The 22,794-nt window shown below is 42.0% G+C and overlaps 1 protein-coding gene across 3 annotated transcripts in view; it reads right to left on the reverse strand.

Moving 5' to 3' along the window:
• LOC115205810 (diacylglycerol kinase delta) overlaps nt 1-22,794 on the reverse strand; it is a 152,852-nt gene that overhangs the window by 41,742 nt on the left and 88,316 nt on the right. For all 3 annotated transcript variants that reach the window (XM_029772147.1, XM_029772146.1, XM_029772148.1), the window contains 9 exons: nt 16,634-16,728; nt 16,424-16,523; nt 15,993-16,263; nt 15,308-15,454; nt 14,893-15,021; nt 7,670-7,766; nt 7,195-7,305; nt 6,208-6,304; nt 5,524-5,631 (listed from right to left, as the gene is read on the reverse strand). In XM_029772147.1, coding sequence (XP_029628007.1) covers nt 5,524-5,631; nt 6,208-6,304; nt 7,195-7,305; nt 7,670-7,766; nt 14,893-15,021; nt 15,308-15,454; nt 15,993-16,263; nt 16,424-16,523; nt 16,634-16,728 — 1,155 coding nt within the window. The remainder of the gene's footprint in view (nt 1-5,523; nt 5,632-6,207; nt 6,305-7,194; nt 7,306-7,669; nt 7,767-14,892; nt 15,022-15,307; nt 15,455-15,992; nt 16,264-16,423; nt 16,524-16,633; nt 16,729-22,794) is intronic.

Raw genomic sequence — 22,794 nt, forward strand, 5'->3', positions numbered from 1 at the left:
ACAAAACAATTTTAAGTCAGCGGGTGTGAACATACTGTGCCTTCGGAAAGTATTCAGACCCCTTGACTTTTTCTACATTTTGTAATGTTACAGCCTTAGTCTAAAATGGATTAAATAAAACAATTTCCTCAGCAATCTACACACAATATCCCATAATGACGAAGCGAAAACAGTGTATTTGAAATGTTTGCAACTTTATTAAACACCAAAGATAGAAAAACCTTATTCACACCATTTGCTATGAGACTTGAAATTGAGCTCAGGTGCATCCTGTTTCCATTAACCATCCTTGAGATGTTTCTACAACTTGGAGTCCACCTGTGGTAAATTCAATTGATAAGACACGATTTGGAAAGGCACACACCTGTCAATATAAGGTTTCACATTGCATGCCAGAGCAAAAACCAAGCCATGAGGTCGAAAGGAATTGTCCGTAGAGCTCCGAGAAAGGATTGTGTCGAGGAACAGATCTGGGGAAGGCTACAAAAACCTTTCTGCAGCATTGAAGGTCCCCAAGAACACAGTGGTCTCCATCATTATTAAATGGAAGAAGTTTGGAAACACTAAGACTCCTCCAAGAGCTGGTCGCCCGGCCAAACTGAGCAATCAAGTGAGAAGGGCCTTGGTCAGGGAGGTGACCAAAAACCCAATGGTCACTCTGATAGAGCTCTAGAGTTCCTCTGTGGAGATGGGAGAACCTTCCAGAAGGACAACCATCTCTGCAACACTCCACCAATCAGGCCTTTATGGTAGAGTGACCAGACGGAAGCCACTCCACAGTAAAAGACACGACAGCCCGCTTGGAGTTTGCCAAAAGGCACCCAAAGGACTCTCAGACCATGAGAAACAAGATTCTCTGGTCTGATGAAACCAAGATTGAACACTTTTGCCTGAATGCCAAGTATCACGTCTGGAGGAAACGTGGCACCATCTCTACGGTGAAGCATGATGGTGGCAGGGATGTTTTTCAGTGGCAGTGACAGGGAGTCTAGTCAGGATCAAGGCAAAGATGAACGGAGCAAAGTACAGAGAGATCCTTGATCAAAAGGGAACGTGAGCTGGGATTAGACCGTCGTGAGACAGGTTAGTTTTACCCTACTGATGATGTGTTGTTGCAATAGTAATCCTGCTCAGTACGATAGGAATCACCTTGCGAATGATTTTGCCGAAGATTGTATCTCCGCCGGCCTTTCTTGATGTTAAGGCCGACTGAGGAGCCAAATGTCACTGAATCAAACGGTGACCTGAGCAAATGTTTTCTTGATTGTGCGTTTCTTGAAGGTGCATGCACCTTCCTAATATTGAGGGCATGAACTTTTCAAGGTGACGAAAGCATTCCACAGGGATGCTGGCCCATGTTGACTCCAATGCTTCCCATAGTTGTGTCAAGTTGGCTGGATGTCCTTTGGGTGCTGGACGATTCATGAAACAGTTGAGCGTGAAAAACCCAGCAGCATTGCAGTTCTTGACACACTCAAACCGGTGCGCCTGGCACCTACTACCCTACCCCGTTCAAAGGCACTTAAATCTTTTGTCTTGCCCATTTATATTTATTATGGATCCCCACTAGCTGCTGCCACAGCAAAATGAATGCAGTTTATACAATTTTAAAAACATTACAATACATTCACAGATTTCACAACACACTGTGTGCCCTCAGGCCCCTACTACACCACTACCACATATCTACAGTACTAAATCCCTATTTGGTCAGAAGTTTACATACACTTAGATTGGAGTCATTAAAACTCGTTTTTCAACCACACCACAAATTTCTTGGTAACTAACTATAGTTTTGGCAAGTCGGTTAGGACATCTACTTTGTGCATGACAAGTCATTTTCCAACATTTGTTTACAGACATTTTATTTCACTTATAATTCACTGTATCACAATTCCAGTGGGTTAGAAGTTTACATACACTAAGTTGACTGTGCCTTTAAACAGCTTGGAAAATTCCAGAAAATGATGTCATGGCTTTAGAAGCTTCCGATAGGCTATTTGACATAATTTGAGTCAATTGGAGGTGTACCTGTGGATGTATTTCAAGTCCTACCTTCAAACTCAGTGCCTCTTCATTTGACGTCATGGGAAAATAAAAGGAAATCAGCCCAGACCTCAGAGAAATAAATTGTAGACCTCCACAAGTCTGGTTCATCCAAACGCCTGAAGGTACCACATTCATCTGTACAAATAATAGTACGCAAGTATAAACACCATGGGACCATGCAGCCGTCATACCGCTCAGGAAGGAGACGCGTTCTGTCTCCTAGAGATGAACGTACTTTGGTGTTAAAAGTGAAAATCAATCCCAGAACAACAGCAAAGGACCTTGTGAAGATGCTGGAGGAAACAGGTACTAAAGTATCTATATCCACAGTAAAATGAGTCCAATATCGACATAACCTGAAAGGCCGCTCAGCAAGGAAGAAGCCACTGCTCCAAAATCGGCATAAAAAAATCCAGACTACGGTTTGCAACTGCACATGGGGACAAAGATCGTACTTTTTGGAGAAATGTCCTCTGGTCTGATGAAACAAAAATAGAACTGTTTGGCCATAATAACCATCGTTATGTTTGAAAGAAAAAGGGGTAGGCTTGCAAGCAGAAGAACACCATCCCAAACATGAAGCACAGGGGATGGAAGCATCATGTTGTGGGGGTGCTATGCTGCAGGAGGGTCTGGTGCACTTCACAAAATAGATGGCATGATGCGGAAAGAAAATTATGTGGATATATTGAAGCAACATCAAGACATCAGTCAGGAAGTTAAAGCTTGGTCGCAAATGTGTCTTCCAAATGGACAATGACCCCAAACATACTTCCAAAGTTGTGGCAAAATGGCTTAAGGAAAACAAAGTCAAGGTATTGGAGTGGCAATCACAAAGCCCTGGTAGGGGGCAGTATTTTCACGTCCGGATGAAAAGTGTGCCCAAAGTAAACTGCCTGCTACTCAGGCCCAGAAGCTAGGATATGCATATAATTAGTAGATTTGGATAGATACCACTCTAAAGTTTCTAAAACTGTTAAAATAATGTATGTGAGTATAACAGAACTGATATGTTTTCAATGGCTGTCACTTTTATTATAAGGCGAAATCCTCCCAGATTGCAGTTCCTAGGGCTTCCACTAGATGTCAACAGTCTTTAGAAAGAGTTTCATGCTGGGTTTTGGAAAAATTAGCCAGAAATTGTAGTTTTTCTAGGTGGCTCCCATTTTGGCTGTAGTGTTTCCAAGCACGTGGAAGAGAGCACGTTCTTTGGTATTTTTCTCCGGTAAAGACAATAACGATTCTCTGTCTTAAATGTTATCATTTATTTTACGTATTAGCGTACCTAAGGTTTGATTATAAACGTTTGACTTGTTTGGAAAAGTCTATTAGTAACGTTTGGGATTGATTTTGTATGCATTTTGATGGAGGAAAACTGGGTGGATTATTGACTGAAGCGCGCCAGCTAAACATAGTTTTTATGGATATAAAGAAGAACATTATCGAACAAAGGGACCATTTGTGATGTATCTGGGACCCTTTGGAGTGCCAACAGAAGATCATCAAAGGTAAGGCATTTATATTATCGCTATTTCTGACTTTCGTGGCGCACCTGCCTGGTTGAAATGTTTTTCATGCTTTTGTATGTGGGGCGCTGTCCTCAAATAATCGCACGGTGTGCTTTCGCTGTGAAGCCTTTTTGAAATCTGACACAGCGGCTAGATTAACAAGAAGTTAAGCTTTATTTTGATGTATTACACTTGTGATTTTATGAAAGTTAAATATTTATAATTCTGTAGTTAGAATTTTGCGCTCTGCAATTTCACCGGATGTTGGCCAGGTGGGACGCTATAAGAAGTTTTAAGGACAACAAAGTCAAGGTATTGGAGTGGCCATCACAAAGCCCTGACCTCAATCCTATTGAATATTTGTGGGCAGAACTGAAAAAGCGCGTGCAAGCAAGGAGGCCTACAAACCTGACTCAGTTACACCAGCTCTGTCAGGAGGAATGGGCCAAAATTCATCCAACTTATTGTGGGAAGCTTGTGGAAGGCTACCCGAAACGTTTGATCCAAGTTAAACAATTTAAAGGCAATGCTACCAAATACTAATTGAGTGTATGTAAACTCCTGACCTACTGGGAATGTGATGAAAGAAATAAAAGCTGAATTAAATCATTCTCTCTACTATTATTCTGACATTTCACATTCTTAAAATCACGTGGTGATCCTAACTGACCTAAGACAGGGAATTTTTACTAGTATTAAATGTCAGGAATTGTGAAAAACTGAGTTTAAATGTATTTGGCTAATGTGTATGTAAACTTCCGACTTCAACTGTATCTACAGTACTAAATCCATGTGTATGTAACGGGCGTATGTTATTGTGTGTGTGTGTGTGTGTGTGTGTGTGTGTGTGTGTGTGTGTGTATGTATGCATGTGTCTGTGCCAATGTTTGTGTTGTTTCACAGTCCCCGCAATTCCATAAGGTGTTTTTTTTATCTGTTTTTTAAACCTAATTTTACTGCTTGCTTCAGTAACTTGTGGAATAGAGTTCCATGTAGTCATGGCTCTATGTAGTACTGTGTGCCTCCCATAGTCTGTTCTGGACTTGTGGACTGTGAAGAGACCTCGTCTTGTGGGGTATGCATGGGTGTCTGAGCTGTGTGCCAGTAGTTTAGACAGACAGCTTGGTGCATTCAACATGTCAATACCTGTCATAAATAAAAGTAGTGATGAAGTCAATCTCTCCTCCACTTTCAGCCAGGAGAGATTGAAATGCATATTATTAATATTAGCTCTCTGTGTACATTCAAGGGCCAGCCGTCCTGCCCTGTTCTGAACCAATTGCAATTTTCCTAAGTCCTTTTTTGTGGCAAATGAACACACAACTGAACAGTAGTCTAGGGCCTGTAGGACCTGCCTTGTTGATAATGTTGTTATGGCAGAGCATCGCTTTATTATAGACAGACTTCTCCCCATCTTAGCTACTACTCAATATGTTTTGAACCCTCTGAATGGCATACATACACAATCCATGTCTCAAGGCTTATTTTTTTTAACCCATCTCCTCCCCTTCATCTATTTAACAAGTGACATCAATAAGGGATCATAACTTTCACCTGGATTGACCTGGTCAGTCTATGTCATGGAAAGAGCATGTTTTATACACTCATTGTATATCTCATATGTGGTTAGTCACACATGAACACAACGCTGACGGGGGGGGGGGGGGGGGTTGATGTGAAATGGGTTAGATTTGTGCAGGGGGTATTCTGGTTTTATAAAGGGAAGGGGATAAATAATAATAATTATTATTATAAAAAGATTACTAATACATGTGATTTACATAACAAAGACCCAAATATGCTTAATAACATTAAAAACAAAAAAAGGTGGAGGAAACATGTGAGTACTGTTACAATGTCATGTAATCTTTATGTATTAGTGTTATAAAAAAATATCCAGCTGCCTATAGAGTCATATTGTACTTATGCAACAACAACACAAAGAGAGGGTTTTGATGACACTTACATCATCCTCTTTGGTCCCGCCCCAGAAGTTGGTGCCGCCTGCATAGCTTGGGATGTTCAGGACAGCTATGCCCTGCAGGCTGGGGAGGGGGATAGGCCTCCCGTCGCACTAAACACACACACACACACACACACACACGCACGCACACACGCACGCACGCACGCACACACGCACACATGCACACATGCACACACATTGTCATACTGTAACAGAACAAAACTGTCTGCACATGTTCGGATACAAACTCCCACAATCAAAATAACACCACCAGACATGAATTGAAAAGTCTAAAAATGGATATGCCAATCCCAGATTGCCCCACAGGGTTAGGGTCAGGGTAAGAGTTATGGTATGACAGTCAAGTCTCTTTAGTGTATGGCACACTGAGGTGCATGACACAGATAAAATAGTATATGACGTTCATCATTGTCCGTTTATGTCTGTTGAAATTTTAACGCATCTCTGCTTTTTTACGGATGAGTTGCGCACGTACAAAGGCGAAAATATTGTTCTTTGTCGGACAAGTTTTTTGTTGGACAATTTCAACTAATCTCCATTGTCATTCATCCAGCAACGGATGACACCCATTGAAAAACCATTGGCTCCACCTGGAATATTCAGACAAAATCTCAATGTGGCCGTACCCTTAGTTGCATCAACTTGGCTACTGTTGTGTTTTCTTACCTCCAGCAATACCTTCTGCTCTAGGTTCTTGTAGGTGCGATGCAGCAGCTCCTTGGTGCCCAGAACCCCGTACCACATCATGTTTTTTGTGCGACTCCTGAACACAGACCGAACCACAAATTAACACAGTGACCGAGCCACAACACACACACACACAACACACACAACACACACACACACACACACACACACACAATATACTTTATGTTCAACAAAGGTTAGGCTCTTTGTGGAGAGCTGTAGCACAGAAATGGAAGACATTGCTATTCTAAAGTACAAAACACACTGCTGCCACTCACTGCTTTTAGCCGTTGGTCTTTGCGGTGTGTCTGAGCTATATACAGTCTCTCCAGGATTTTGGGTGTTTCTTCCAAAAATGCTTGATTTTGCTGCGGCAATACAGACATTTTGCTAAGATTTTTGTCCAAATAATCACGAAAATGCACTGACGGGGACTCATTTCCTCCAATTCTGGGCATTTTGCCTTGGCTAACGCTGTGTTCTTATGCTCAAACATTATAAGAAAATCAAAGTGGGCCCCAATCGGTGTGCCCTTCTTGCCCGGTCGGCCAAGACAAAAAAATACTCCTTAATTAATAGTTTTTGGAATTTTCAATTCTCCCCGACTGTCTAGGTTTTACTTAGGTGATTGTTATTTCCATAATCTTTTATACATACTTCATATGTCATTTTTGTCATATAAGTTTACACTGAAAGCGTTTTTCCAATCCCAAAAGTTAATTTCTAAACTGTTTGATTTATTTTACAGTTTTACACTGACCCAAACTAGACCCCATGAGACCCAGACCCAATCTATCAAGACCCAGACCCTGTGTATTGAGACCATGACCAGACCAACACTGTATTTATGCGGTCTCAAGACAAAGACCACGAGATCAGACTCCATCTCTGCTTATCACCATATCCAGTACTGGGTGTATCTGGTTTAGTTAGCAGACGAGAGGCTCTGCCTCATTCCTCAGTTACCTGCACTTCTCTGGATGCTCATCCCGCTTATTGTTGAAGTCCAGTGAGATCTTAGCATCCAGGCCAATCCCAAAGTAGTTGTTCATCACACATTTCTCAGTGTAGCAGTCACTGAAACCAAACACAGTATATGGTCACTCACAACTCTGGGGCAAAAGGTAGATGATGATGATGAGGTTGGGCTTAAAGGGATAGTTCACTTCAAACGCATGGGGAAAGCAGGAACATGGAAAGAGGAAGGCAAAACTCATTTTTAATACACCACTAGCAAGTTCAATCCATTTCCACTAGCATTGCTCCATGCTCCAAAGAAGCTGGTCAGGAGATTCTTGACGTTGTTTAATAACCAGTTAAAAACCTACAAACGGTTTGGATGAAATAACAACACCAAAGGTAAGTTGAAAATAATATAAGACCTAAAAAGTTAACTAACCCTTTAAGGGAAGGAGGAGAAAGACTGAAACTGGACACTCACAAGGTCTCTGGGTCACAGCTGAAGGAGTCAGCATTGACCAGCAGTCTGCTGATGACTGAACTGCTGGAGAAGGAGCCAGAGATACCAGCCCTGAGACCTGAACACACACATAAACACACACACACATTTAACACATGCTGAACACTGTCAGATAATTGAGCACAGAGAGAGCAAAATTATATCACAGGAATATAAAGTGTAATATTGTTAAAAGTAGGTGTTAATTATTTTCGGTGCACTAGAGCTGAGCGACTAACCAAAATGTCAGCTATTTGTTGTTTTTTAAACAACTAATTGTCCAACGTTGGTTCAATTATTTGAATTCAATTTTCTGTGAGTTCAATGAGCTCAATGTGAGTTTCTCTAGAGATGAATCAGATCATGCCCAAACTGTGCGTTGTAGTTGGGAGCTGTAGTGTCCTACAGGCCAATGTTCTACATAATTATCAAGTTTTCTGGGCTACCCTAACTACAATGACCATAATCCATTGTGCAGATACTTGTCTGGTCTGTGTTTCTTTTTCACCTGCTACGTAAGAGACAGAAGAATGTGGATCATGAGGGGATACATAGAGAGCAGTTTCTTCGCGAGGTATCTTTACCAGAAAATACAGTGGGGGAAAAAAGTATTTGATCCCCTGCTGATTTATCAGTCTATAATTTGATCCCCTGCTGACTAGGATCAGTCTATAATTTTAATGGTAGGTTTATTTGAACAGTGAGAGACAGAATAACAACAAAAATATCCAGAAAAAAGCATGTCAAAAATGTTATAAAATTATTTGCATTTTAATGAGGGAAATAAGTATTTGACCCCTCTGCAAAACATGACTTAGTACTTGGTGGCAAAACCCTTGTTGGCAATCACAGAGGTCAGACGTTTCTTGTAGTTGGCCACCAGGTTTGCACACATCTCAGGAGGGATTTTGTCCCACTCCTCTTTGCAGATCTTCTCCAAGTCATTAAGGTTTCGAGGCTGACGTTTGGCAACTCGAACATTCAGGTCCCTCCACAGATTTTCTATGGGATTAAGGTCTAGGCCACTCCAGGACCTTAATGTGCTTCTTCTCGAGCCACTCCTTTGTTGCCTTGGCCGTGTGTTTTGGGTCATTGTCATGCTGGAATACTCATCCATAATCCATTTTGGTCTCATCTGACCACAACACTTTCACCAGTTGTCCTCTGAATCATTCAGATGTTCATTGGCAAACTTCAGACGGGCCTGTATATGTGCTTTCTTGAGCAGGGGGACCTTGTGGGCGCTGCAGGATTTCAGTCCTTCATGGCGTAGTGTGTTACCAATTGTTTTCTTGGTGACTATGGTCCCAGCTGCCTTGAGATCATTGACAAGATCCTCCCGTGCAGTTCTGGGCTGATTCCTCACCGTTCTCATGATCATTGCAACTCCACGAGGTGAGATCTTGCATGGAGCCCCAGGCCGAGGGATATTGACAGTTCTTTTGTTTCTTCCATTTGCGAATAATCGCACCAAATGTTGTCACCTTCTCACCAAGCTGCTTGGCGGTGGACTTGTAGCCCATTCCAGCCTTGTGTAGGTCTACAATCTTGTCCCTGACATCCTTGGAGAGCTCTTTGGTCTTGGCCATGGTGGAGAGTTTGGAATCTGATTGATTGATTGCTTCTGTGGACAGGTGTCTTTTTTACAGGTAACAAGCTGTGGTTAGGAGCACTCCCTTTAAGAGTGTGCTCCTAATCTCAGCTCGTTACCTGTTTAAAAGACACCTGGCAGCCAGAAATTAGAGGTCGGCCGATTATGACTTCTCAACGCCGATACCGATTATTGGAGGACCAAAAAAAGCCGATACCGATTAATCGGACGATTTTTTGATTTTTTATTCATTTATTTGTAATAATGACAATTACAACAATACCGAATTAACACTTATTTTAACTTAATATAATACATCAATAAAATCAATTTAGCCTCAAATAAATATTGAAACATGTTCTATTTGGTTTAAATAATGCAAAAACAAAGTGTTGGAGAAGAAAGTAAAAGTGCAATATGTGCCATGTAAAAAAGCTAACGTTTAACCTCTGGACGGGCGGGACGGACATCCAGCGAAAAATCCTATCGCCATTAGCATTAAAAAATATATAAAATTTTGTTTTCAAATATAGGACTATTTTATATCGTTTTATAGATACATCTCTCCTGAATCGAACCACGTTGTCCGATTTCAAAAAGGCTTTACAGCAAAAGCAAAACATTAGATTATGTTAGAGGAGTATATCGTAAACGTAGTCACGTAGCCATTTTCCGACCAACCACATGCATCACAAATAACCAAAAAACAGCTAAATGCAGCACTAACCTTTGACAATCTTCATCAGATGACACTACTAGGACATCATGTTATACAATACATGCATTCTTTTGTTCGATAAAGTTCATATTTATATATAAAAACAGCATTTTACATCGGCGCGTGACGTTGAGTAACTATTTTCCCTCAAATCCCAGGTCCACAACAAATGTATTTTCGTTCGAAAAAGTTAATCCTTTATGTCTTCTTGTTAGCGCGTTCTGAAGGCTGCACCAAAAGTACCGTCGTGCGCGGGACTCCTCTCTTACCAAAATTGTTTTTTTAATTTATTTAAGTTCGTTCAAACATGTCAAACGTTGTATAACATAAATCTTTAGGGCCTTTTTCAACCAGAGCTCCAATAACATTCAAGGGGGATGATTGCATTGTCTTTCAAAACGTTTTGAAAGGGGAGGGTAGCCAGGGGCGCCGGCATCCTAATGGTGATGGCCCTCCCCATGTGACCACGTTCCACAGACTCTCATTCTGTCAGTTTTCACAGTAGAAGGCTCAAACCACTTTGTAAAGACTGGGGACATCTAGTGGAAGCAATAGGAAGTGCTCAATGAACCATAGATTACGGTGTGATTTATAGGCAAAGTGACGAAGTTGAGTCCGCAATTCAGAATTCCACATCCTGTTACGATCTGTCTCGGGGTTTTGACTGCCATATGAGTTCTGTTATACTCACAGACACCATTCAAACAGTTTTAGAAACTTTAGGGTGTTTTCTATCCACAAGTATTAATTATATGCATATCCTAGCTTCTGAGTTTAAGTAGGAAGCCGTTTAAAATGGGCACTAATTTTTTTCAAAAATCGCTGTAGCGCCCCCTATCCTAGGCGACCGTCAAGAGGTTAAGTTCCTTGCTCAGAACATGAGAACATATGAAAGCTGGTGGTTCCTTTTAACATGAGTCTTCAATATTCCCAGGTAAGATGTTTTAGGTTGTAGTTATTATAGGACTATTTCTCTCTATACGATTTGTATTTCATATACCTTTGACTATTGGATGTTCTTATAGGCACTTTAGTATTGCCAGTGTAGCAATATAGCTTCCGTCCCTCTCCTCGCTCCTACCTGGGCTCGAACTAGGAACACATTGACAACAGCCACCCTCGAAGCAGCGTTACCCATGTAGAGGAAGGGAAAAAAACTACTCCAAGTCTCAGAGCGAGTGACGTTTGAAACGCTATTAGCGTGCACCCGGCTAACTAGCTAGCCATTTCATATCGGTTACACCAGCCTAATCTTGGGAGTTGACAGGCTTCAAGTCATAAACAGCGCAATGCATTGCGAAGGGCTGCTGGCAAAACGCACGAAAGTGCTATTTTGAATGAACGCTTACGAGCCTGCTGGTGCCTACCATCACTCAGTCAGACTGCTCTATCAAATCATAGACTTAATTATAACATAATAACACACAGAAACACGAACCTTAGGTCATTAATATGGTAGAATCCGGAAACTATCATCTCGAAAACAAAACGTTATTCCTGTTACATTGCACAACCTTCAGTGTTATGTCATAATTACGTAAAACTCTGGCAAATTAGTTCGCAACGAGCCAGGCGGCCCAAACTGCTGCATATACCCTGACTGCGTGCAATGAACGCAAAATTATACAATTTCACCTGGTTAATATTGCCTGCTAACCTGGATATCTTTTAGCTAAATATGCAGGTTTAAAAATATATACTTCTGTGTATTGATTTTAAGAAAGGCATTGATGTTTATGGTTAGGTACAGTCGTGCAACGATTGTGCTTTTTCGCAAATGCGCTTTTGTTAAATCATCCCCGTTTGGCGAAGTCGGCTGTCTTTGTTAGGAAGAAATAGTCTTCACAGTTCGCAACGAGCCAGGCGGCCCAAACTGCTGCATATACCCTGACTCTGTTTGCAAGAGAAGTGACACATTTTCCCTAGTTAAAATAAATTCATGTTAGCAGGCAATATTAACTAAATATGCAGGTTTAAAAATATATACTTGTGTATTGATTTTAAGAAAGGCATTGATGTCTATGGTTGGAGCAACGTGTACCTAAGCGATTATATGCAACACAGGACAGGCTAGATAAACTAGTAATATCATTAACCATGTGTAGTTAACTAGTGATTATGATTGATTGATTGTTTTTTATAAGATAAGTTTAATGCTAGCTAGCAACTCACCTTAGCTTCTTACTGCATTCGCGTAACCTCGTGGAGTGCAATGTAAAGCAGGTGGTTAGAGCGTTGGACTAGTTAACCGTAAGGTTGCAAGATTGAATCCCTGAGCTGTCAAGGTAAAAATCTGTCGTTCTGCCCCTGAACAAGGCAGTTAACCCACCGTCATTGAAAATAAGAATGTGTTCTTAACTGACTTGCCTAGTTAAATAAATAATTAATCGGCCATTCCGATTAATCGGTCGACCTCTACCAGAAATCTTTCTGATTGAGAGGAGGTCAAATACTTATTTCCCTCATTAAAATGCAAATCAATTTATAAAATTTTTGACATGCGTTTTTTTTAAATATTTTTGTTGTTATTCTGTCTCTCACTGTTCAAATAAACCTACTATCAAAATTATAGACTGATCATTTCTTTGTAAGTGGGCAAACATACAAAATCAGCAGGGGATGAAATACTTTTTTCCCCCACTATGCATGATCTAAGTGATTGATAGTTGGTATTCAGCAGTCCTAAATGTATGCCTTATTTACAGTTGAAGTCGGAAGTTTACATACACATTAGCAAAATACATTTAAACTCAGTTTCACAATTCCTGACATTTAATCCTAGTAAAAATTCCCTGTCTTAGGTCAGTTAGGATCACCAAGTTATTTTAAGAATGTGAAATGTCAGAATAATAGTAGAGAGAATGATTTATTTCAGCTTTTATTTCTTTCATCACATTCCCAGTGGGTAAGAAGTTTACAAACACTCAATTAGTATTTGGTAGCATTGCCTTTAAATTGTTTAACTTGGGTCAAACGTTTCGGGTAGCCTTCCACAAGCTTCCTACAATAAGTTGGGTGAACTTTGGCCCATTCCTCCTGACAGAGCTGGGGTAACTGAGTCAGGTTTGTAGGCCTCCTTGCTTGCACACGCTTTTTCAGTTCTGCCCTCAAATTTTCTATAGGATTGAGGTCAGGGCTTTGTGATGGCCACTTCAATACCTTTACTTTGTTGTCCTTAAGCCATTTTGCCACAACTTTGGAAGAATGCTTGGGGTCATTGTCCATTTGGAAGACCCATTTGCGACCAAGCTTTAACTTCCTGACTGATGCCTTGAAATGTTGCTTCAATATATCCACATAGTTTTCTTCCTCATGATGCCGTCTATTTTGTGAAGTGCACCAGTCCCTCCTGCAGCATAGCACCCCCACAACATGATGCTGCCACCCCCGTGCTTCACGGTTGGGATGGTGTTCTTCGGCTTGCAAGCGTACCCCTTTTTCCTCCAAACATAACGATGGTCATTATGGCCAAACAGTTCTATTTTTGTTTCATCAGACCATAGGACACTTCTCCAAAAAGTACGATCTTTGTCCTCATGTGCAGTTGCACTTGGCTTTTTTATGGCGATTTTGGAGTAGTGGCTTCTTCCTTGCTGTGCGGCCATCCAGGTTATGTCGATATAGGACTCGTTTTACTGTGGATATAGATACTTTTGTACCTGTTTCCTCCAGCATCTTCACAAGGTCCTTTGCTGTTGTTCTGGGATTGATTTGCACTTTTCGCACCAAAGTACGTTCATCTTTAGGAGACAAAACGCATCTCCTTCCTGAGCGGTATGCCGGCTGCGTGGTCCCATGGTGTTTATACTTGCATACTATTGTTTGTACAGATGAACGTGGTACCTTCAGGCATTTGGAAATTGCTCCCAAGGATGAACCAGGATGAACCAGACAATATTTTTTATTTGCACTTTTCGCACCAAAGTACGTTCATCTTTAGGAGACAAAACGCATCTCCTTCCTGAGCGGTATGACGGCTGCATGGTCCCATAGTGTTTATACTTGCGTACTATTATTTGTACAGATGAATGTGGTACCTTCAGTCATTTGGATGAACCAGACTTGTGGAGGTCTACAATTTATTTCTCTGAGGTCTTGGCTGATTTCTTTTGATTTTCCCATGGTGTCAAGCAAAGAGGCACTGAGTTTGAAGGTAGGCCTTGAAATACATCCACAGGTACACCTCCAAGTGACTCAAATTATGTCAATTAGCCTATCAGAAGCTTGCATGTAAACTTCTGACCCACTGGAATTGTGATACAGTGAATTATATGTTAAATAATCTGTCTGTAAACAATTGTTGGAAAAATTACTTCTGTCATGCACGAAGTAGATGTCCTAACCAACTTGCCAAAGCTATAGTTTGTTAACAAGAAAATTGTGGAGTGGTTGAAAAACGAGTTTTATTGACTCCAATCTAAGTGTTTGTAAACTTCCCACTTCAACTGTACTTTGAAGAACTACTAAAATAGTGATTTTGTCAGACAGCATAGGCAGCAGTTCTATAGAGATGAGATGATTATTTGGAATTAAATAATATGATCAAACAAAACAAATGTAATATACACCAACTGAAATATTTTATTAAAGTAAAGTAATGTGAATAACTGATGGTTAATAAGTGATAAGCAGTAATGGGCGGTCACTACTATCCTGGGACTTTTATTCATTGTTTTATTCTGTATTGTTATAGCATTCAACCCACATAATGCATAGTGCATTTGTTTAAAAAAGATATTGAAAATTGTAATTTGTTTTTTATAATCGAACCGACTTCAAAAAGCACTAATCGCACAGCACTACAGTGTACAATAGTGTCCAAGGGAGTAGGGGTCGATTTGGGATTAGGGAACTGAGGGCCCTCGGTACAGAGCTGGTGAGAACTTGTGCCCTTACTTGGGTAGAGGATCTTGGTGTTGAGCATCGGCATGTTCTCGCGACTTCCTGTCTGGGCGGGAAGTAACGCAGAACTGCCCAGTGACAGGCTTCCTTTGCTGATGAGCTTCTCACAAGGAGTCTTGGACACTACAGGATGAAACAAAGACACAGAAAGACATGAGACACTGGGATCTTGATTAAAGGCACACTCCTTCAATTTGAAAAACAACGCATATTTATAAGTGATAATCTTCCATACTAAATGGGCACGCATCTTTAATTAAAATCATCTGTTTTGTCTGGGCCGTGTTCATTAGGGAATGCAATGAAAAACAATTTAAAAGGTGATCCTTCCCTGGTTCGGACTGTTTTCTTATGTTTGGTACCAAATTAACACGACCCAGGTTAGGAGACTCAGGATTCAATGACTAACCTCTGCGGACTGGATGGCTCCTGGTGCTGTTACAGGCGTTCCCACTGTAGGACGACTGCAGAGACAGCTTGTCCTGCTCTTCCTCCTCCTCCTCCTCCACCCCCAGAGCAAACACCTCCTGAGTCTGGGCATTCTGCTCGTCCACCGCTGATAGAAGAATGGAGAGAAAGACCGTTCAGCAACAAGAGCAGGTATGTTGAAAAAGTAGAGAGGTAAAACCGCTCTCTTTTGGATGAGTATAGATAGCAACTATATTATATTGGGGTCGGGTTACGTCCATTCCATTTCGCTTCACTCAATTCAGGAAGTTAACTGAAATTCCTATTCCAACAACTATCATACGGGCGGCAAGCCTGACCTGAGACTGGCCACAAGATTGCCCAGGAGTCCTGCTCTACTGTTGCAATGCTTATGGCTTTGACGTTTTCGTCTGTCCTCTGTTTTTATGTAACATATGAAACATCAAGTATGCCAAGTCGGTCAGTGTAGTCTATGTTTTATGTTTGTTTATTTTTTTACCACATTAGACAAAAACTTCCCTTACAGGACAAATAACCTTACTGTAAATCTAATTCCAATATTCAGAATTGCTTTTCACGGAGGTCTGAATTGGAATTTCAGTTTACTTCCTGAATTGACCCATACCAATTAGAACAGAAGTAGCGGTAGGAAGGTAACATCTCACCTTTCTCAGTGTGCTCGATTATCTGCCTGATGGCTTTCTTCAGGCTGTTGGCTCTCAGCATCAGCTGTTCCCTGGGCTTAAAGATGGCCGTCAGGGGCCTGGGGGAGCACGGGATGGCGGCGGGTGCGGGCGACGATGGCACCAGAACCCCCTCGCCCTCCTCCTGCTCCTCGGCGATGGTGGGGGGGGGGGCAGGCATCATAGTAGATGCCTGCGCCTCCTCATTGAGCGTCTTCAGCAGCGAGTCCAGCTTTTCCTTCAGAACCCCACACTGCAACCAATCAACACAGATCTGATTCACTGGATTAGTGCAAACATGGCTGGAGGGGGTTTCCACCATATTTCCTATACCAGTCATTTACATAAAATCAGGGAAGGGATGTAAGCAAGGTGAGATAATTGGTACAAAGCCATGGTTCCTCACTGCTTACCTTCTTGGCCATAGCCTCTGACTCCTCGGAGCTCTCCTTGTTCTTCTCGTAGGCCTTCCCCACTCGAGCCACAAAGTCCTTCACTGTCTCACACAGTACCCTACGAACATGCACAACACACGCACAACACAGTCAGGGCAACGGAAACCTACACCTAAGAAACGGTATGGACTGAGCAGGCAGACAGACTGATTGAAGTGACAAACATACTTAGCTGAGGAGATGACCACTGAGTGCTGATCTGAAGTCAGGATCTTGGATAGGTGGGCTGCCACAGAGTCTTCGTAGGTCAGAATCTGTTGCACCTGTGGCACAGGTAACAATCAAGGTCAAAAACAGGCTAGTCTTCAGGAAATGTGTCTTGAACTGAAGAGCATCACCACTTATAGTGCAACATACAGTGCATTCGGAATTTATTCAGACCCCTTGACTTTTCCACATTTTGTTACGTTATAGATTATTCTAAAATTGATTAAATAATTCCCCCCCATCAATCTACACACAATGCCCCAAAACGACAAAGCAAAAACAGGTTTTTATAAATTTTTGCTATTATAATTATTACATTTTTTTTAATTTTATTTTTTAAATATCACATTTACATAAGTTTTCAGACCCTTTACTCAGTCCTTTGTTGAAGCACCTTTGGCAGCAATTACAGCCTCAAGTCTTTTTGGGTATGACAGATATGGCAGCTCTGCATCTAGCTCCTAAGCAACTTTGCAGTATTTAGTTTGTGTGTGTTATTTGTTACATAATTAACCCAGAAATGTGTTTGTGTTATTACATACAGACGGAAAGAACTTTTGGATTTCAGAGCGGTGGTAACTCACCAGGAATACGACTTTCCCGAATTGGAGCTTTATTCATACCCCCCAAGGGCAATTGAACATATTCTAGAGGCAAAACACCGGCGGTGGAGAAGAGGTATTCGGAGTGGACTTCTAGTCTGACTCAGGAGGTGTGGACACCATCCACCGCTTCCGAGTAGATTGCTCGCTAATGTTCAGTCTTTGGATAATAAAGTAGACGAGCTCAGGGCGATCATCTCCTTCCAGAGAGACATCAGGGATTGTAACATACTCTGGTTGACGGAAACATGGCTCTCTCGGGATATAATGTCCCCGTCCATAAAGACAGCTGGGTTCTCAGTACCACGCGCAGACAGGAATAAAGAACTCTCCGGGAAGAAGAAAGGCATGGGTGTATGTTTCAGTACAATTTTTTTTTAAATAATAATAATGTATGAAATAAAATGTATGCACTCACTACTGTAAGTCGCTCTGGATAAGAGCGTCTGCTAAATGACTAAAATGTAAAATGTAAAAAAAGTATTAACTACTCATGGTGTGATTGTGATAACATAGAGAAACGTACAGTCCCTTTGTTCACCCGACCTAGAAAACCTCACACTCAAATGCCGACCGTATTACCTCCCAAGAGAATTCTCTTCGGTTATAGTCACAGCCGTGTATATTCCCCTTCAAGCTGATACCACGACGGCTCTCAAAGAACTACACTGAACTTTATGCAAACTGGAAACCAGATATCCTGAGGCCGCATTTATTGTAGCTGGGGATTTTAAAAATGCAAATTTGAGGAAAATGCTACCAAAGTTGTACCAATACATTGGACCACTGCTACTCAACTTTTTGAAAATGCCTACAAGGCCATCCCCGCCCTTCCTTCGGCAAATCTGATCGACGACTCCATTTTGTCCTCCCTTTCTACAGGCAGAAACTCAAACAGGAAGTACCCGTGCCAAAGACTATTCAACGATTGGTGTGACCAATTGGATTCCATGCTTTAAGATTGTTTTGCTCACGCGGACTGGGACATGTTCCAGGTAGAGAATCTGAGAATAACATTGACGTATACAGAGTTCATCAGGAAGTGTATAGGAGATGTTGTACCCACTGTGACTATTAAAACCTACCCAAACCAGAAACAGTGGATAGATGGCAGCATTCGCGCAAAACTGAAAGTGCGAACCACCGCATTTAACCATGGCAAGGTGACTGGGAATATTGCCAAATACAAACAGTGTAGTTATTCCCTCCGTAAGGCAATCAAACAGGCATAACGTCAGTAGAGACAAAGTGTAGTCACAATTCAACGCCTCAAACACGAGACGTATGTGGCCGGGTCGACAGACAATCACGGACTACAAATGGAGAACCAGCCACGTCGCAGAGACCGACGTCTTGCTTCCGGACAAGCTAAACACCTTCTTCACTCGCTTTGAGGATAACACAGTGCCACCGACGCAGCACGCTACCAAGGACTGTGGGCTCCCCTTCTCCGTGGCTGACGTAAGACATTTAAGAGTGTTAACCCTCGCAAGGCTGCCGGCCCAGAAGGCCTTCAGATCATGCGCAGACCAGCTGGCTGGAGTGTTTACAGACATATATTAAATCTGTCCCTATCCCAGTCTACTGTCCCCACTTGCTTCAAGATGTCCATCATTGTTCCTGTACACAAACATAGGTAACTGAACTAAGTGACTATCGCCCCGTAGCACTCACTTCTGTCATCATGAAGTGCTTTGAGATGCAAGTTAAGGATCATATCACCTATACCTTACCTGACACCCTAGACCCACTTCAATTTGCTTACCGCCCCAGTAGATCCACAGACGATGCAATTGCCATCGCACTGCACACTGTCCTATTCCACGTGGAGAAGAGGAATACCTATGTAAGAATGCTGTTCATTGACTTGAGCTCAGCATTCAACACAACAGTAAGCTCAGGGTCCTGGGTCTGAACCCCGCCTTGTGCAATTGGGTCCTGGACTTCCAGACGGGCCACACCCAGATGGTGAAGGTAGGAAATAACACACTGCACACGGGTGAGTGTTCAGCCCCCTCCTGTACTCCCTGTTCACCCATGACTGCATGACCACGCACACCTCCAACTCAATCAAGTTTTTCAACGTCACAACATTAGTAGGCCTGATTACCAACAATGACGAGACAGCCTACAGGAAGGAGGTGAGGGCCCTGGGAGAGTGGTGCCAGTTAAATAACCTCTCACTCAACGTCAACAAAACAAAAGGAGCTTATCGTAGACTTCAGGAAAGAGCAGAGGGAGCATGCCCTTATCCACATCGATGGGACAGCGGTGGAGAAGGTGAAAAGGAGGCTGAAGAAATATGGCTTGTCACCTAAAACCCTCACAAACTTTTGCAGATGCACAATTGAAAGCATCCTGTCAGGCTGTATCCCCGCTTGGTACGGCAACTGCGTTTGGGTGTTAACTTCTGCAAACCTTTGGGGATTTATTACTTTGTTCATTGTCCCTTCCTGTTGTACACAGAACAAGGAAGAGCTCGGTTTTGTTTGTTTGGAAAGTTTATTGTTTAAAAGTACATTGGAAAGTTCTTGGTAGCTACCTAGCTTCTTATGTTGGAACCCGTGACGCAGTTGGCATCAGTTGCTGGGACTGCTTGTATCTTTACAGTGATCCTGCCGACCAAAGACGGGTCTGAGGAGCTATTTGGCGTCACAGCTAGCCTAGCTGCTAGCTAGCTGGACATCAAGCTAGCGAGATGTTCTTGAACGCAGCCCACGACGCAGTTAGCCATTGTGGCTGGGACCCGCGGATGGTCCCGGGTTTGTGGCTGTCTAAATCCTTGCCGTTTGTTTGTTTTCAATTTTCCCCGTGACCTGCCCTGTCTGGAACTGCAAAGTGTAACAGCCTAACATACATTGCTAGCTGATATGACAAAGACCAAAGCCGGCAGGAGTACCGTTGAGGACAGTCCCAGTGGTGTCTAACACGTCAAGGATCTTTTAAACAAACAAAAAGAGACCTATAAGCAGTTGTTACAACAACAAGAAAATAGTTTCAAGTGTTTTGTCCAAATACTCGTGGATTCTACTAATAAAAGAATGGACAACCTGACCAGAGAGGTCCAGGACCTGAAGAACAGTTCTCCCAGGGTCAGCTCGATGAGTTGAAACAGGAGAACGGCATGATGACAGCAATCTATAAATCATTGAGAGAGGACATCAGTTCTGTATGTGAATCCATGATAACAATGACAGAGAAATTTGATATCTTGAGGGACAATCAAGGCGAAACAACATGGTTGCGGACGGAATTGCAGAATCTCCATGAGACCTGGATGGAGTCTGAGGACAAAGTGAGGGAAATTATCTCTGAGAAATTGAAGATGGACCACAGGAAGATTGAGGTGGAGCGCACACCCACAGGACTGGAAAACCCACCATCGGTCCAGGTGATAGGCCCAGGCCGATAGTGGTCAAGTTCCTGAGGTTCATAGACAAGGTAGCTGTTCTTTGCCCCAGAAGAGGAAAGAACTGATCCCAGCCATGAAAGCTGCCAGAGCGCGTGGGGACATTGTGTACATCTGCTACAACAGGCTCATTGTCCACCCTCCCTCCCAGAAGCCTGGAAGGGATGAGAGAGCCAAGCCTATGGGTTCGTAGCCTCAACCCCGCAGCACACACACCAATTGATTAATGGACTGCTGAATGTATATTTTTTTCTCTTGCTTTGTCTGCTCTTTTCAATATTATATCCATCTCTGATAAGCTACCCAGGAAAGGTCTGAAAATAGCCCATATTAATATATGTAGCCTTAGAAATAAGGTTCATGAAATCAATAACATCAGATAAGATTAATATATTAGCCATTTCTGAGACTCACTTAGATAATTAATTTGATGATACATCAGTAGCAATACAAGGATATAACATTTATAGAAGAGACAGGAATGCTTATGGGGAGGAGTTGGACAGACAGACAGACAGGACAGACAGGACAGACAGGACAGACAGGACAGACAGGACAGACAGGACAGACAGGACAGACAGACAGGACAGACAGACAGGACAGACAGACAGGACAGACAGACAGGACAGACAGACAGACAGGACAGACAGACAGGACAGACAGACAGGACAGACAGACAGGACAGACAGGACAGACAGGACAGACAGGACAGACAGACCTAAAATAGTGCATAAGAGATCATACAAAATATTTCGCTGTGACTCTTATGTGGATGATGTTAAAAATATTTGTTGGTCTAATGTCATTAATGATGTCATTAATCCAGACGCTGCACTTGATGAATTTATGAAATTGCTTTATCCAATTATTGATAAACATGCACCTGTTAAGAAACTGACTGTTAGAACTGTTAAGGCTCCATCGATTGATGAGGAATTGAAAAACTGTATGGTTGAAAGAGATGGGGCAAAAGGAGTGGCTCATAAGTCTGGCTGTACATCTGACTGGCTTACTTACTGCAAATTGAGAAATTATGTGACTAAACTCATCAAAAAGAAGAAGAAACTTTATTATGATGCCAAGAGCAATGAAATAAAGAATGATGGAAAAAAAACTTTGGAGTACTTTAAATTAACTTATGGGCAGAAAGACAAATTCAACAATTATTTTAATGATTATTTCATTGGCAAAGTGGGCAAACTTAGGCAGGAAATGCCCACGACAAACAATGAGCAATTATATTCATGTATAAAAAACTAATAATGAAAGAAAAGCAATGCAAGTTTGAATTTTGTAAAGTTTGTGTGGGAGAAGTGGAAAATGATTGTTAACAATCAATAATGACAAACCTAGACAACTTAGATGGAAAGCTACTCAGGATGGTAGCTGACTCTATAGCCACTCCTATCTGTCAAATGTTTTATCTGAGCCTAGAGGAAAGTCTTTGTCCTCAGGCCTGGAGGGAAGCCAAAGTAATTCCGCTACCCAAGAGTGGTAAAGCGGCCTTTACTGGCACTAACAGCAGACCTATAAGCTTGCTGCCAACTCTTAGCAAACTGTTGGAAAAAATTGTGTTTGACCAAATACTTTGCTATTTCTCTGTAAACAAATTAACAATAGACTTTCACCATGCTTATAGAGAACGGCACTCAACATGTACCGCACTGACACACATGACTGATGATTGGTTGAAAGAAATTGATAATAAGAAGATTGTGGGAGCTGTACTGTTAGATTTCAGTGCAGCCTTTGATATTATTGACCATAAGCTGTTGTTGAAAATGGCTTATCAACCACTGCCATATCATGGATTCAGAGCCATCTATCTAATAGAACTAAAGGTTTTCTTTAATGGAAGTGTCTCTAATGTCAAACATGTAAAGTGAGGTGTACCGCAGGGCAGCTCTCTAGGCCCTATACTCTTTTCTATTTTTCAACATTATCAAGGCCGCAGGGCCAGACGGATAACCAGGACGTGTACTCAGAGCACGCACTGACCAACTGGCAAGGGTCGTCACTGACATTTTCAACCTGTCCCTGGCAGAGTCTGTAATACATAAATGTTTCAAGCAGACCACCATAGTTCCTGTGCCCAACAACACCAAGGTAAC

The sequence above is a fragment of the Salmo trutta genome, chromosome 13 (assembly GCF_901001165.1).
Source record: "Salmo trutta chromosome 13, fSalTru1.1, whole genome shotgun sequence".
NCBI classification, from domain to species: domain Eukaryota; kingdom Metazoa; phylum Chordata; class Actinopteri; order Salmoniformes; family Salmonidae; genus Salmo; species Salmo trutta.